Source organism: Phodopus roborovskii, unplaced genomic scaffold (assembly GCF_943737965.1).
Source record: "Phodopus roborovskii unplaced genomic scaffold, PHOROB, whole genome shotgun sequence".
Classification (NCBI taxonomy): domain Eukaryota; kingdom Metazoa; phylum Chordata; class Mammalia; order Rodentia; family Cricetidae; genus Phodopus; species Phodopus roborovskii.
The window spans coordinates 46,363,397-46,380,116 of NW_026126407.1; the positions used below are offsets into that span (position 1 = coordinate 46,363,397).

The 16,720-nt window shown below is 45.4% G+C and overlaps 1 protein-coding gene and 1 long non-coding RNA gene across 4 annotated transcripts in view; both read left to right on the forward strand.

Moving 5' to 3' along the window:
- Nucleotides 1–5,289, forward strand: part of Ergic1 (endoplasmic reticulum-golgi intermediate compartment 1) — a 100,421-nt gene extending 95,132 nt beyond the window's left edge. For both annotated transcript variants that reach the window (XM_051180999.1, XM_051180998.1), the window contains exon 10: nucleotides 3,515–5,289. In XM_051180999.1, the coding sequence (XP_051036956.1) occupies nucleotides 3,515–3,622 (108 nt within the window). In that variant the 3' untranslated portion in view covers nucleotides 3,623–5,289. The remainder of the gene's footprint in view (nucleotides 1–3,514) is intronic.
- A 5,818-nt stretch (nucleotides 5,290–11,107) lies between these two features.
- On the forward strand, nucleotides 11,108–15,408 carry LOC127219800 (uncharacterized). 2 transcript variants are annotated; one of them, XR_007834290.1, is made up of 3 exons: nucleotides 11,108–11,363; nucleotides 12,882–13,047; nucleotides 15,115–15,408. It is a non-coding gene; the product is annotated as an uncharacterized LOC127219800 (long non-coding RNA). The 2 variants fall into 2 exon arrangements; XR_007834289.1 differs by lacking the exon at nucleotides 11,108–11,363 and having other exon boundaries at nucleotides 12,769–13,047.
- The last annotated feature ends 1,312 nt before the right edge of the window (nucleotides 15,409–16,720 follow it).

Genomic DNA, 16,720 nt, shown 5'->3' on the forward strand with positions numbered 1-16,720 from the left:
ATCTGTCTTTAATCCCAGCACTTGGGAGGCAGAATCAGTCAGATCTCTCTGAGTTTGAAGCCAACTTAGTCTACATACCAAGTTCCAGGACAGCCAGGACTATGCAGAAAAGCCATGTCTCAAACAAAGCAAAACAAAACAAAAAGCCTAAATTTAATATATATGTATGTAGCTATGTGTAAGTGTGTGTCTGTGTAAAGTATAAGTTAGGTTAAGTTGCAAATGGAGTTTTGACAACTTGTTAGTAAAGGTGCTCCTCCTTGTATGTTGGAGCTGCCTTCCATGTTCCATGATAAGCTGAGAATAGCAAAATCAGGAATATACTTAGGGGGCTGGGCCTACTGGCTCATTGCCTTTAATCTCAGCACTTACAAAGCAGAAGCAGGGGGATTCTGTGAGTTTGAGGCTGGCATGGTCCACATAGTGAGTTCTAGGACAGCCAGGGCTATGTAGAGAGACTCTGCCTCTGATATGTACGTGTATATGTGTGTGTGCATATATAGATACACATTTATTTATTTGTTTGTTTATTTATTTATTTATATGTGTGTGCTTCAGAGGTGGCTGGGTAGGTAAAGTGATTGTCATGCAAATGGGAGGCCCTGAGTCTGAGTCCCTGGAACCCATGTGAAGTCGGGATCAGTTACACACATCTGTAATCCCACTGCTCCTGTATTGAAATGGGAAGCAGAGCCAGGAGAAGTGCTGGAAGCTCTTGGGCCCAGATCCCCTCTCAAACAGAAGGGTGACACCCAAGGTTGTCTTCTGACCTACACATGAATTGGGTGGCACATGTTTGCCCACACTCAACACACATGAACACACACATACACATTATACATACACAAAAAGTTCTTTTAAAAATACATATTTGGGTGGAGAGATGGCTCAGTGGTTAAGAGCACTAACTGCTCTTCCAGAGGACCCAAGTTCAACTCCCAGCACCCTCATGGCTGCTCACAACTGTCTGTAACTCCAGTTCCAGGGGCCCCAACACCCATGGCAAAATGCCAATACACATAAAATAAAATAAATACAGGTTTAATGCAGCTAACCTACCTAATACCACGGCTTAGACCACTTACATTATTAGCCTACTAGGAACAGAACTATTAAAAAATAACTAATAAAATGAGTATTCACATATAAAATATATATATATTAGAATGACCTATAGGCTATGGTCCACCTACAGAAGTGGTTCTCAAGCTGTGAGTTACAACCCCTTTGGGGATTGCATATCAGATATCCTATATATATTACAAAGCTATTCATAGTAGTAGCAAAACTACAATTATGAAGTAGCAACAAAATAATTTTATGGTTGAGGGTCACCACAACTTGTAGAACTGTATTAAAGGGTCATAGCATGAGGAAGGTTGAGAACCACTGAACTAGGCCAACAATGGCTGCTACCTACAGAAAGTCCAAGAGTTCAGTAGTTGTTCAGTCCACAAGGCTGCATGTCTTAGCTGGTCTTCAGTATATGCCAGAATCCTAAAGAAGTAGGTGTTAATGGCAGTGAGAGAATGGACTTGCCAGCAAGAGTTAGAGCAAGCAGGCAAAGAGAACGTTTCCTTCTTCCTTGTCCTTTATTTAGACTTCCAGCAAAAGGTGTGGCCTAGATTAAAGGCAATCTTTCCACCTCCCTACCACAAAAGATACAGATTAAAAAGAGTCTTTCTACTTCAAATTATCTAATTAGGAAAAGTACCCCCTTGCAGGGGTACCCAGCTGCTTGGGCTTTTAATTAATTGCAGATGTAGTCAATCAGACAGCAAAGAATAGCCAGCCATCACACGTATAATGGGTCAAAGTCACCTAGCAGGAGGTCTCTGAACGTTGTACTGAAGGTGGAAGAAGGTGGTTGTGGACATGCCTTTGCCCCACAGTGGCGTTGGACAGTCCTAAGTCAAACCATCCATACAGGGAAGCGAACCCAAAAAGAGATGAGAATGAAAACCCAGTGCAGACTAACTTTGTCAGCCTGGGTCAGACGTCGGGGAGTCCGGTGTCAGGTGGTTCATTGTCACCGTATTTAAAATAGTACAGTTTGGCGAAAGGTTTCCAGGCAACAATCATTCCCATTTGAGGTGCAACAGTCTAGGGAGGGAGAGCCTGGGATGAGCATTCTGAGGGGGTTGGATGAGGGCTGCAGCCTCTAGTGCAAAAAGGTCACCAGGTCATTAACTATCCACTCCCAGCCTTCTGGATGGGAAAACAGGTGTTTCATCTCCTCCATTGAGGAGGCCCCTGTGTTCAACATTCCTGGTTCCCTAGTATTCTGTGGCACAAGGACCTTTGGGCTCTAACACAAATCAAAGGCTTTTCATTTATCTGGGGGCATTTCTTGCTAAAGAAGCAGGAAGCTGTCAAGTTAAGAGCAGAGACTCAGTCTGGTGGTGGTGCTTCATACCTGTAATCCCAGTGACTGGGAGACAGAGACAGGAGAATCACAAGTTCAAGGTTAACCTTGGCTATATGAGTTTGAAGTTAGCCACAGCTATATGAATCCCTGTCTCAAAACAAAAATGAATAAGTAAGTAAGTAGCACAGGCTGTAACATTTTGAACCCCAGTTCAGCCATCTGCTGTGGCATTAGCCAAGTGGTCCCAGACCTCTTTGCTTTGGCTCCTTAGTTTGTCATGGACTTAGAAATAAAAAGACAGCAGCATCCTATGGTTCACCTGGAGATTCTTTGAGGTCATAGGCCATGTGAGAGCCCATAGGTGTTATCTGTGCTGTGGCTGCAGAGCATTCTGACAGATGGACAGTCACATTCATCGTCCTACAGCCATCCTCAGCAATGGTAATTTTCACCCCCAGGCTACAGTGAGTGACATTTGGTGACAACAAGAGGAAGAGTACAATTCTGATACCTGTCAGTGCATGGGACAACCTGTGATGATGTAGAGTTGGCTGTAACCTTGCTGTTTGGAGTTTGTTTGCTCACTTCCTATCGGCAGGAAGAATGCCAGCTCCAAAGAGTAGTAATGTTTCCAGCCCTGAGCATCCCAGCCACAGGCAGACACTGAGTCTGTGAGACTCAGACTCCAATCCCAGGAGACCTGCATATTATAAGACCTTGGGTATGAGGTACCACATTTCAGAGCCTCCATCTGAAAATAGGAGTATAAGTAGTTAAGAAACCTAGAGTAGAGGTTAATACTACAGGCACCATGGTCCAGACAGACCTGAGTTCAAATCACAGCTGCTTAATTGGTGAACTTTGGAAAGTGACCCAGCCAAGGCTCACTTTCCTCATCTGTGCAATGGGTTAATAAACCCCTTCCTCATCCAGAGAGTTCATTTGGGTATTAAAGGAGCTGATACAAGTGATAAGTGGTTTTCTCTGAACCCTGAATACTGATGGTGACAAGATGGCAAACAAAATGAGTATCATGGGCAATGTATCTTCATGAGTGAGCCCACCCTCTCGTGTGGAGGAGGGGGCCAGCCTGATGCCTCCTTGGCACTGGTTTCTGACACATTGCCTTCCCTCCCCCTCTTGCAGATCTGTGCTATCATTGGTGGGACCTTCACTGTTGCTGGCATTCTGGACTCCTGCATCTTCACAGCCTCAGAAGCATGGAAGAAGATCCAGCTAGGCAAAATTCACTGACGTCCTGCCCAGCCCAGTGACTGAGGACCAGGGACCCTGCTAGCCCGCCTCCAGCACCCTATCTCCTTCTGCCTTCTTTGGCCAGTGTGTGTGGGAGGAGGGTGGTGGTGGTAATGGGTGGCACAAGGTTCCACAGCTACCTCTTTCCCCATGTTTTAGATAAATTAACACTGCCTGGAGTCATGGTGTCCCTTTCCCTACAGAGCCCCAAGACTGGAGTGAGGCATGGGGAGGTACTCCAAAGATGCTGGTGACCCCTCATGGGATAGGGAATAGCCCAGAGTCCCCACAGAGCATCTCTCAGCCACGATTTGACAATCTTTAAGCCCCCACCATTTGAATACACTAACAGCTCAGTTTCTCCCCCAGCAGCCAACCTGAGGTCTCAGCCTTGGGACCAGGCTGCCCAAAGGTACTGCTGCCTGGCACTTTGGGCATGGAATGGTACTTGGCAGGCAAGCCCCTAGATATGGCATTGTAGCTGGAACTTGCTTGTGCCCCATTGCTTAGTGCCCATCCTAGAGCCCGGGTCTTATCCCTTGCCCCACGCCTGGTGCCCCTTCCTCTGTTGTCTTTGCTCTTCTGAATTCCCCACCAATGTGCCTCAGCCGCTGTGCTATGTGGCAATAGCATTTCTTGGTGAAGGGGCTGGTTCCCACTATGGCAAAGTTCCCTCGACATACACTGTTACATTCTGCAGTATCATGGTTAGGGCCATGTGACTGGGAGGTGGTCCTTGGAGGACCAGGTAAAGCACAGTCTGTGCACTTCTGTCCAATCCAGAAGCACCCTTCCCTACGAACCACCACTGATCTTGTCTTGGCATCCACCTTTGGTTCCAAGGCCTTAGCTGGGGGAATGAAGCAGATCAGCTTCTTCTCATTGCACCTCTACCTTGTAGGCTCCCAAGGGTGCCCAGGGTTTGGGACCCACTTGCCATTGACATCTCCTGTTAGCTGAGCACATACCAACAAGTTCCCAGCCCCAGGACACCCCAGTGTCTCCTCTCCTTCCCCCTGAGGTGGATCCCTTCCCTCCTCCCCACCCTCATCCTTCCCTTTTTGTCCTAAAGGGAGGGGCAGTGGTCCAGGCATGAATCCCATGTGGAGAATTTGAGCTATGCTCTCATGTCCAGAGAGAGCCGCATGCCTGGGCTTCATTTATATGAGAGTGCTTACATACTTTTGTAATGAATGGGAGTCTCCAGTAGGAAGTGTTTTTATTTTTGATTTGTTTTTCTTGAGTAATGTCTTATGGGTAACTGGATTCTCTGCCGCTTGTAATTTTTGCCTCAGAATTCCAATTAGCAAAACTTCTGTTGTGTACGTAAACTGCCCCTGATTTATTTCTGGTATTTGGCCACTTGGACGGACTTTTTTTTTTTTCTTTTTTTTAAACATTCTGTTCCCCAATTACAGAAACCAGTCCCTTTGGTGTGTAAATCTGTCACCTGTGGAGGGTGGGGCAGGGAGGGACAGGGTGGGAAGTGTGTGGCATGCATATGAGTTGAAATCCCACTTTTGTGAGGGTACAGGGATGTCGGTTTCCCATGGAAGAGACACCTCTGGTCTGTTATTCTTGTAAAGGTATTCTTAAAGGGACATATGTTTCGAGTCTTTCCCACTCACTGGGTTCAAATAGATTATTAAACGACTGCTTTTCAGAAATATTGCTGTGACTCGCCTTGGTTGTAGCTGTGTGGCCTAGAGGCTAGGGTGGGACTGGGAGTGAAATTTAATTCTGCAGGGCACAGGTTGAAAATGCTAAAGAGAGCCAGGCAGGGGTGACTCACGCCTTTGATCCCAGCACTTGGGAAGCAGAGGGAGGTGGATCTCTGTGAGTTCAGGGCCAGCCTGGTCTACAGAGCGAGTTCCAGGACAGCCAGGGCCACACAGAGAAATCCTGTCTCAATAAATTAATAAATAAATAATAAAAGAAGAAAATCCTGGGGAAGATCTGTTGAGTATCAAGAGACTCCAGCAGGATGTAAAACCATTGACCTTCACTATTCTAGTTGGCTTTATCACAACTAGATTGAGTCTTGTAGAGAGGGTTATGGAAGCTTCTAGAAAGAAAGCTTCTTCTGATCAAATTTAACTATGGGTACCTTAGGAAGGGATCATCCTGGGATTTGGGGATTTGGACGTCACTGAAGGCCACAGGTGACACAGACCAATCAGACTGACAGTCCATTCACCCGTAAGGACCCTAGTTTTGCTAAAGTGTCTGAAAAAAAAAAAAAAGCCATTTCCTGTTCTTCCTCAAGCAACCAGAAATTTGGGGAAACCCACCTGGGGGTGCCACATGTCTGGAAAGCAGAACGCCAAGTGGACTGTCTCCATGGACTTCTGGTTACAGAATTAATAGATTGGCAGATGTGTCTGATGTTGTCAGGCAACATTGAGGGATAAGTTGCTATTTTTATGATTTCTCCCTTTTGATGGTCTCTGCCCAAATGTGGATGAGAGATACAGAGCAGGACCCATACAGTGGTGGCTCATAGGCTTGACCATGGGCATGAAGGAACCTGGGAGGCAGTGGTAGAGGCGTGTATCACTGGGAAAGCGTCAGGTGTTTGAGAAATGGATATCCCCTCACAGAGGAAGCCTGGGAAGATATGAAACAAAGCAGTGGACTCAGAATAAGGAGGGGCAGTTAGGTTTCATTCCTTGACATCACAGTAAGGTGTTTTTATTTGCTAGAAAAAAATGACAGGCCATTCGCGTTTCAAATACCTTTTTAAGAAAAATCTTTGGGGGGGGGAGGATGGCTCAGCAGGTAAAGGAGCTTCCTACCAAGCCTGGTGATACACAAGATGGAAGAATTAGCTCCCTCATCTGTCACTGGACATCATGCATGAGTGTATGCATATACAAGTATATAAATGTAATTTAAGAAAATAGTTTCAGAGCCAGCAAGGTGGCTCAGTAGGTACCTGATGACCTGAGTTCAATCCCCAGCCCATGTAAAGGTGGAAGGAGAGAGCAGTCTTCACCAAGTTTGTCCTTTGGCTTTCACATGCATGCTGTACCATGTAACCCTGCCCCCCCACATAATAATAAATAAAATTTATGTTATCTTAAAATGAGTTTTGGGGCTGCAGGTGTAGCTCAGTGTTAGAGGCCCTAGGCTTATTTCCCCAGCATCGAAACAGCAATCAGAGAAACCTGGTGTGCTTCTAGAAAGTCCATTATCTGTCATGAGCAAATGTGAGAGGGACATATGTACAAGAACATTCTCTGAAGACCCTTTTCCTCCCCACAGCTGTTTCCTGCCAGTTCTTTGCTGATGAGGTCATGCATTTTATTCTAACCTGTCATTGGGAGGATTGGGCATTCTCAGCGTGCCAGGAAGAACCAGGCAAAATTGCACCCTGGTCACACAGCTAGTAGGTGGTATATTTGGGATTCCAACTCAGACCTGCCTGAGTGTGGGGTTATAAAGAAACACGGGGGAGGGGTGGGGCCTGCCCCAGCCCCAAGATCATCAGAGCTGTGTCAAAAGGGGAAACCGGAAGTAGAAGGAGGGGGATCAGAGCAGGAGAACCCCTTGTTTGTGTTTTCTTTTGTCTTTCCCCCCTTAAAGCAGTGGTTCTAACCCTTCCCAAATGCTTCAACCCTGTAATACAGTTTCTCATGTTGTGGTGACACCCAACCATGAAATTATTTGTCTTGCTACTTCTTAACTGTAATTTTGCTACTGTTATGAATCATATTGTAACTGTTTTTGAGAAATTTGCCAAAGAGTTTGTGACCCACATATTGTGGTGACCCCCAACTATAAAATTATTTTCCTTGCTACTTCATAACTGCAATTTTGCTACTGTTGTGAATCATAATGTAAGTATTTTTGAGAGAGAAATTTACCAAAGGCTTTGTGAGCCACAGGTTGAGAACCACTGCTTTAGATCAACCTGTGGGGTACTGAGATGATAAGTTAAAAGTGCTCCCCAAAGTGCTCCCCACGTCTCCCATCAAGCTCTGTACATGTAGCTGCCAAATGAATCAATACATCAATGAGCATTGGAGGAAATGTGTAGGAAATGACTTGAACGTGCAGGAGAAGAGTCTGAGCCACTGAGTCAGTGAGTGAGTTAACTTCCGTGATGACTGCTATGAAGACAACCCCTGGCCCTTTCTGTACACAGTCATGCCTGCACCTGCCCCTGGTGTTTCCACTGAAAGTGACAGACACTGGGCATGGGGGTGCACACCTTTAATCACAGTATTCGTTCGAAGTCACTGATGACACTTTCCCAAACCTGGACACACTGTCAATGGATGTCAGTGTGTCAGCCTGGACACGCGGACAGTGGATGGCACTGAAGTCACTGTGGTCTCTACAGTTTTAACTGCAGTAGCATACCTTGCCCAAATGGAGCCTTCCCCCCAAAGATCTCCAACACTGTTTGCAGGGGCCTCTAAAATAAAGTCCTAAACAGGACCCTGCACTAGTCAGAGCCCCAGTATTACTGGTGTTGGACTTCTGTGTTACCAACCCTAATAAGCTAAGAATGTCCATTGGACCATCCTAAAGGTAGCTTTTCGGTATTGGGAAAGACATCCTTTCTGAGTCTTAAGGTCTACATCTGTTAAGTGAGCATTACGTCATAGCCAGCATCTGAGACAAAGTAGGTATTGCTCTTTCATTACAGAATAAAAGGCTGGAGAAAGAAGGGAGGGTCCTGAGTGAGGGTCCCAAGTGAGTGGGGTCCCAAGGTAAGGGACCACGTGGGAGAGCATAGCAGGTTCCATAGCAGGACAGGGTGACCAAGGTGGGAGGGAATAACACACCAGGCAGATAGAGCTTAAATGAGGAGTTTATTTAGAAAGGGGAGTGAGGGAGAAGGGAAGAGACAGAGGCACTGGAAACAGAAGAGGAGAGAGGGGGAGAGAGGGAGAAAGAGAAGGGGGTAGCTGGTGGCCAACCAAAAGCAAGAGAACAAAAGAGAAAGCAAAAGAGAGCGTAAGTGGGCAGGGGTCTAACTTTTAAAGGGGTCCTTTAAACCTGCCTGCAGACTAGTACTCATGGAACCCTGGGCTGACCAGAGTACTGCCTGAGTGCAGTCTGCCAGGCCGGCGTAATGCCTGAATCCTTATAGTAGGTGTTCAGCAGATGTACAGTGAATGGATGAATTGGAGGGCTAGAGATGATGAACGAATAATACTTTACACAGAATAAACACTTCGGGCTTCTAATATGAAAACAGCGTAAGCTGGAAGCCTTTTGCCTCCCTCCTGGTCGCCACAGTGCTCAGAGAGGGCCTTCACAGGGCTGGTGCCTCCTTCAGAGAATATGGCACACCAGGACCAAGACTTCAAGCCCAGAGGATGTGCAGCGTGTCTTAATCCGACAAACCTGCAGGTGGTGCCCACGCTACCGGCAATCTTCTAACAAAGGCGGAGCAAAGCTCCTTCGCTTGGGGCCCGATCTAGGAGGTGGGCAGGAATGGCCGCAGACTCCCGAGATGGTCAGCAGGATCTTTCATAAATCACTCTCAAGCAATTAAAAAAGTAAAGGAGGCACACCACATTCTCGCTGGCATGATGCATCGCTCATGTTTTCATCAAACAGAAAGCAAACGGTTTGCATCATTGAAATTAATTTTAGGACTCTGAGCACTGAGGATATAGAGACCAGTATTAATTAGAGCGCCAGTCCCGAGCATGAAATGTCTGAATGTGAAGACTGCAGCAAATGCAAAGGCTGTCTTTTGGATTACCCTGAGTGAGCACATACACACCTGCTCTTCTTAAGAAGATTGATAACTGCTTTGTGCCAGGCACTGGTCTGAACACATTAGGAAACTCATTTAATTTTCACGGCAACCTACTAAGAGCATTCTCATTCTACAGATCAGAAAATTAAGACTAGATAGCAGGCAGTTCCCAGATTCAGCAAGAAAGACACACTTGGGACCAGGTATGACTTTATGGTCTAAAGGCTAAACAAACAACAGAGGGTTTGAGTGTTAAAAAAAAAAAAAAAAAAAAAAAAAAAAAAAAATACCAAACACTGATAATCCTCAAAATCAGATTTGAGGAACAGGGAAGTATAAGTCAGTGATAAAGTGTGTGTTTAATGTGTTGAGTTACTGGATTCAATCCATAGCACCAATCAGATGGCTTTTGAATGGTGTGTCATGGCATTGAAAGAATTTGGACAATGTACAATCACTCTGATACATGGGCAGATTTCACACAAATTGAACCAGACACAGGTAGAAAATATTTAGATAAAAAGTAATTGTGCATCTAAACTGAACATGTACAGATTTTTTTTCATTTTTCACTTTCTAAGAAATACAATATAAGAATTCATATAGCCTTTACCTTGTACTAGATGTTATGTCTAGACATGGTTAAGTGTGCAGGAGTACATGCATGGGTTATATTCATATGCAGGCATTATGATGGAATGGATTTGAATATTCATGCATGGAGGCTCTGTAACCAGGAGACTGAGAACAACTGTGCAGTACAAACATACTCATGTGACTTCTACAGACTCCTCTGTTGAGGGCAATGGGAGTGAGGGTGGAGTGTTTGGAGTTGGTGAGAAACATCAGCAAGGAAATGGGAATACACGTGGCTCAGTGATAGAAGTGTTACTGGGAGATAGGGAGTGGGTTTTAGTCTTACTGATAATATTAATTTTTAAAAACTGGATTCAGAATGAACTTGAGAACCATCTCATGGGCAGGCAAGCTGCTACTAGGAGGACAGAGAAGAATCCAAGAAAGGTCCAAGAATGCAGGCAGGCTGGTAGTGGAGGTCTGAAAGCAGCTTGTAGGTATGGGTGGGGCGTGGGGAGATGAGAGGTGGGTGGGATGGTAATGCCCAAGGTGTCATGGCAAGCAAGGTCAGCATTTTAGTTATTACATATCCTCCTTTTCCTCTGGTATTTTAAATCTTAAGGAGGGTGCTTCCCTTTTATGAAATTGGTGTGGATGAAGAAAACAAGAGGTGGGAGGCTGATCTGATCTGAAGGGAGTGTCTCTCCTCAGTGGCCTCCAAGTCGTCTAATGCTTATCTGTCTGTCTACCCAACGGCTGTTTGTTTTGGTTTTGAGAGAGGGTCTCATATATAGTCTAGACTAGCTTTGAACTTCTGATCCCCTAGGCTCATCCTCTCCAGTACTGGAATGACAGGAATGAGACACTAGGCCAGGCTAGAGAAGGTCCCAAAGCCTGGATTTGGTCCCCAGCACAAAACCTGAAACTGAAGCCTGAGAAGCATCGAGGAGCTTCTTTTGCAGGTCGTACAAAGCAATCCCATCTCTTAGGACCTAAGACTTGGGTTCCAGCCTGTGGCCTAGCCCGCTCCACTACTGGGAGAGACCAGCACCGAAGTTCGACTCCAGCCGCAGGAGGCGCTGTTCCGCTTTCCTGCAGCAGAAAGCGGAGCCTCACATCCCTTCTGCGAGTGAGCCACCGGGAAACGTCATATCCGGTCCTGCGTGCACTGCACCGGAGCCGGAACTGGTGGATGAGTGGTGGCGGTTGCCCCAGGATTCCTTCTTGGAAAGTGACCTGGCTCTTCCCTACCTCTTGCGGTGCTCTTTACAGGGGGAATCACCGGCAAATTCCACCGCTTGGTGACCTCGGACCGCATCATAAGCCTCAAATGCCACTTCAATGTCCACTCTCACGTGCTCCGGAAGACCGTGTCTTCCTAGCTGTCCAAGGAACTGTGACAGAAGTACATCCTCTCCGCGCCCACCTGCAAGGACGACGATCCAGGTACATCCAGGAGTCCTCGGGTTCTAGTTTCCCAAGGACATATGCCTCAGTCACCCCCTTAACATGAAATCCCGGAGTAAGCACTTACCCCAAGACCTCAGTACGGCGTCAGAATTCGCAGACGTGCTAGATCAGAGCCAACTCAGAGCATTCATTACCTCGATAATAGTGATAAAATAATATGCCAAGACTGCAAACATCTGCTTTCTCAATTTAGCCCACTAACTGTAGCTAATGATGCTCCTTGAACCAGTCTTTGAAGGAGTAGGTGCTGCAATATCTCTTTGAGTTTAGCAGAATTGGTGAACGGAAACATGAGGGAGTCGACCATGCAATATACTAGATGCGACAGAAATGCGTAGGAAGCAGCAAATCAGAGGTGCAAAATGTTAAAAGACCGTATGTTCTCAGTGACTGGAACATAGGATGTGACAGGGCTGTGGAGGATGAAAGGGGCAGAGATTAGATTTGCTTGCTGGAAGGGGGACTATGCACTTAGCAGGCATTCATTGTTCTGAACGTGAGCTGTGAACAGAATCGAGGAAGCCTAAATTACATAGTGAGATTTGTCTCAAAAAAAAAAAAAAAAAGGAAAAAAGTTCCCTGCACTGTGCTCTATATCACTTATGGATACCCTCGAGTCTCATCCCTGTCCCTGCTGCCTTGTAAAATCAGCTTTGAGCTGAGATCACCTCTGGATAAATGCAGTGGCCATATTTATTATCGATGGCACTACCATAGTTACCATAGTTGAGTTCATGCTTGCAATTTCTCAGACTCCTTTTATGGTTAAGTTTTTGTCCCTCTGATCTCTACCTAACTCCTGGAATTCATCAAGGCCTGGGTCTGGTCTAACATTCCTCTTTATTTAGTGTTCTCCCCAAGCTTTCCATGTATATTTTGTAATAGCAATTCCCCACTTTTTAAAATTAATTTAAGATAGGATATCATTATTTAGCTTAGGCTGTTTTTGTTGGTGGTGGTTTGTTTGTTTGTTAATTGTTGTACTAGGGAGCAAACCTGGGCCTTAAGCCTACTAGGCAAGCACCCTTCTACTGAGACACAAGCTCAGACCTCTAGACTAATCTTGATCCTAACACTCCTCCCAGCTTCTGAAATCTGGATTTTCCTCTCAGGTTCTATATGTCACTAAGTGACATATCTCACCAGGTGGCATGAGTCTTTACATTTTCCTTAATGACCTTAATGCTGAACAGGGTCATATCCCTGTAATCCCAACATTTATTGTCCTATTGTGATAAAAGACACTTGTATCACTTTAGTCACTTTTGATGTCTCTTTCTGACCAGTGATTACATTTGCATATTTTCTTGTTAACTGGTTATTGCCCCTCACACTTAAGGCCCATGTGCCTTAAGTGTCATGTTTGTTGCCTCTTAGCAGGGTTCAGTCAATACTTGTTGAATAGGAAAAGGATTATTAACTAGATGAATATGAAAGCTGTGATAAAGGAGTTCTTAAACGTATATATGAGGTGTGACTTGTGTTTTCTTTTAGATATGAAGAACTGAAACTCAGGTTAAATAATTGAGAACATGGAGTTGAGGATGACAATGATTCCTGAGTGTGGGAACTACAGGCCTATGCTACTGTGCTAGACCTGAGCAGGGCCAGGCATGTGCATACTGAGCACACCCTCCACTGACTCCACTCCCAGCCACAGGTCAGTTTTGTGTTTGTAGTGCTAGGGTTTGAACCCAGGGCCTTGTACATACTAGTCAGGTGCTCTTGCATCCCCAGGCCCGTAATATAGTGTGGTTTTCAAATGGTTGCATAGTAGTCTTTTGGAATTTTCTTTTCTTTCTTTCTTCCTTCCCTCCTTTCTTTTTTTCTTTCTTGGAAATTTCTCTTCCTTCCTTCCTTTTTTTTTTTCAAGACGGAGTTTCCTCTGTGTAGCCCTGGCTGTCCTGGGACTCTCTCTCTGTAGACCAAGTTGGACTCATACTCAGAAAACCTCCTGCCTCCACCTCCCAAGTGCTGGGATTAAAGGCATGTACCACCACAGCCCACCTATAGAATTTCCTTAACACCATTTTCTATTTAGATGTTGAAAGCTAGACTGTGGCTTGGTGGTAGAACTTTCCTAATGTGCAAAAACCTGGCTTCTGTCTTGTTATTTAGAAAATGATTATATTCTCCTAATTTTTAAAACATTTATTATTTATTTGAATTATGTGTATGGATACATGTGTGCCGCTGTACACATATGGAGGTTGGAGGACAATTTGTGGGAGTTCTCTCACTGTGTGGGTCCCAGTAATGAAACTCATGTCTTTAGTCCTGGTGGCAGTGGTCGTTACTCGGTGAGCCATCTTTCCTGCCCTGTATTTTTTAATCTCAAGACTTTCTTTGTAATGATTATCCCTGGCTGAGGAAGATTTTCCTTCTTCCTTAAGTAAATAAATATTGGCAAACAATCTCTGCACAACCAACCATAAGACAAGTGTATAGCACAAAAGCCACCTCTGACTGCCAAGTCTGTTTTTGTTCAGAAGTTTGTATATTTAGCCCATGTGTTCCTGACAGCTTCCTCCATGTGCTATGCTGTCCTAGGTGGTTTGAGGACACTACAAATGTCAGCAGGTCAGCAAGGCAGTCCAAGTGTACAGAAGTCAGTATGCCAGCTACATGAGGTACAGCACGAGAAGGCTAACAGCACGACTGTCTGTGTGGACATGTACCTACAAGGTAGGGTTCCCTGGCTGAGTGTCTGCATAATGGAAATAGTTGAGGCCTAGAGATAGGCCAGGCAGGCTTTGTGGCATCAACAAGAGGAGCAGTGGTTCTCAACCCTCACAGGGGTTACATATCAGATAGCCTGCATATCAGACATTTATATTACAATTCATAACAGTACGAACTGTTATGAAGTAGCAATGAAATAATTTTATCGTTGGGGGTCACCACGACTTGAGGGACTGTATTAAAGGGTCCCAGCCGAGAAGACCCTTCTGTGCTGCCATTCTTGATGATGGCTGTCACCCCAGGTGGGTGACGAGGGCTCAGGCATTCTAAGCATCGCTTGTCCACTAGAAAAAGTCCTGAGAGAAAAAGGCAAAGCTTTCTTCTTGGGCATCCCTACCCAGGAAAGATGTGCTATTCACCTTTGAACTCTCATTTCACACTGCTGCAGTTTTCTTCTCTTAGTTTCAGATCCATAAACTGAAGGGTTAGGATCCTGTCTTCATAGTTCCTGTATTATTACCTGGGAGCTGGTGAGGATCCAGATGATGGTTATTATTATTAAGCTGTACATTTTTTTCCCACTCCCTTTTCCTTTCCTCTTCAACCTCCCTCCTTGTCCCCCATGTCCCCAATTTACTCAGGAGATCTGTCTTTTTCCCTTTCCTAGGCAGATCCACATATGTCTCTCTTAGGGTCCTCTTTGTTACCTAGGTTCTCTGGGGTTGCAGCCTGTAGGCTGGTTACCCTTTGTTTTTTACCACTGAGTGGTACTCCATTTTCCTTATCCATTCTGCCAAGTATGAGAGGTATCTAGGTTGTTTCTAGGTTCTGGCTATTATGAATAATGCTATGAATATAGTTGATCAAATGTCCATAGAGTGTGACTGTTCCCAGATTTTTTCTAAGCAGTGTTTTTCTCTGGGAACCTCAGGGAATCTGAGGTGTTGGGCTTGGCTGGCAGGAAGACCCTGAGGGTGGCTCCACTGTTGGGGGTTGTAAATGGAGATTATAAATTCCTTCCATTTAAAATTCTGTATCCTAACAGGTAGTTATCACCAGGCTGGAACCAGACTAAGACAGAAAAAGAATTCTTCAACACAAAGCCAAGTCTCATCAAGTTGGAAAGAGAAAGGCCACTGTAGGGTCTCACCAAGGATGCAGGAGTGAAATGAGCTGTCATGCAGCCAGGGCTAACTGCAGAAGCCTTGTCTGGTGCTGGCTTCTTTGAAACTTTTCAAAATGTGTCTGATGTGTTGCATTGTTTACTTGTTTTGCTACTGACCTGTCAGTCATTCTGAAATTGATAATTTATGAATAAAAATTGGAACCATTTCCCAAATGTCAAGTGGCATTTGCATTATTTTATAAGTGAAACCCTTCTCGTCCACCCTTCTGTCAGTCTCTCAGATGTTTATATGTGGGGCAGCACGGTCTAGATAGGCCTGCTCTTTGCACCTGTGGAAGTGGGGAGGCAGGGCTCTGGTTTCTGAGGCAGAGGCTTGACTGATTGGTATCAGGATACCAACTGGCACCCTCAGAGCCCACTGGGTTCCCACTGCTGTTTGCCTGCACACCAAGCCTGATGGTTCCCAGGCTTCCTGACTGCTATTCCCAGATCCCTTCTATTTTTTCGCCCCTTGGTTTTTGAGACAGGGTTTCTCTGACTACCCTGGACCAGGCTGGCTTTGAACTTACAGAGCTCCACCTGCCTCTACCTTGAGAGCTGAGACTGAAGGTATGCTGTAGTGGCATCTTGGCCAGCAAACTTAAGTAGTGACCGCACCCTTTGGCATGGTTTCAGGTGCAGACAGGACCCTTTTAAGATAGAGGAGCTACGGGCTCATGTCTCTTGGGGTGAGGAGAGCATCGGAAGGGCAGAGACTGCATCTTCTGGAGCAGGAAAACCACAGAATAGATGTTTTATTAGGGAAGAACTTACACAGGTAACAGTAAATAACCGCCGAAGCCTTCCAAAGGGTGTGGCCACTACTACAAGTTCACTGGCAAGGCAAGATGCCACTACAGCGTGCATGCACCACCACTGTCTGACTCCCAGATCCCTTCTTAACCCAATGAACCAGGCAGGTCTCTTGCAGCTCCTTGCCCAGGCTCCCTTTCCCAGGTCTAGACTTTGTAAATATGTTTTCTAATTGAAGTGTTCTTCCACTGGCACTAACTCAGGAACTAGTGAGATTTGAGTTTGTATTTTTAGCTTTTACCCAGTTCCAGCGTTTTTCATGGGAGATTCTCATGAGTTGCCTGTTAGGCCCAGTTGGACAGCATCCTCACTGCCCTCCTGTACGGGCCCGAGGCTGAGGCTTGAACTCCCTCCTGCCTTTACTTGTATGGCTCCCACTGGCATGTAGGTTTTAGACTCCATTAAACTTCAGATTGAGCTTCCGGCTGAAGTACTTCACCACCCCTGGGGAGTCATGCTTTGTTATAATGTATTAAATGGCCTTTTTTCCTTTGTATACTAGAATGGAGCATGGGGCCTTGCACATGTCAGAAACATCCTGTACCACCCAACTCTGCTCCCTGTTCCTCTTTCTCCCTATATGAAAAACTACAACAAAAAGCAAGAACTACTCTTTCTTGTTTTAATATTTCATTAATTACTGTAATTTTTAGGTAAGACTTCACTATGTAAC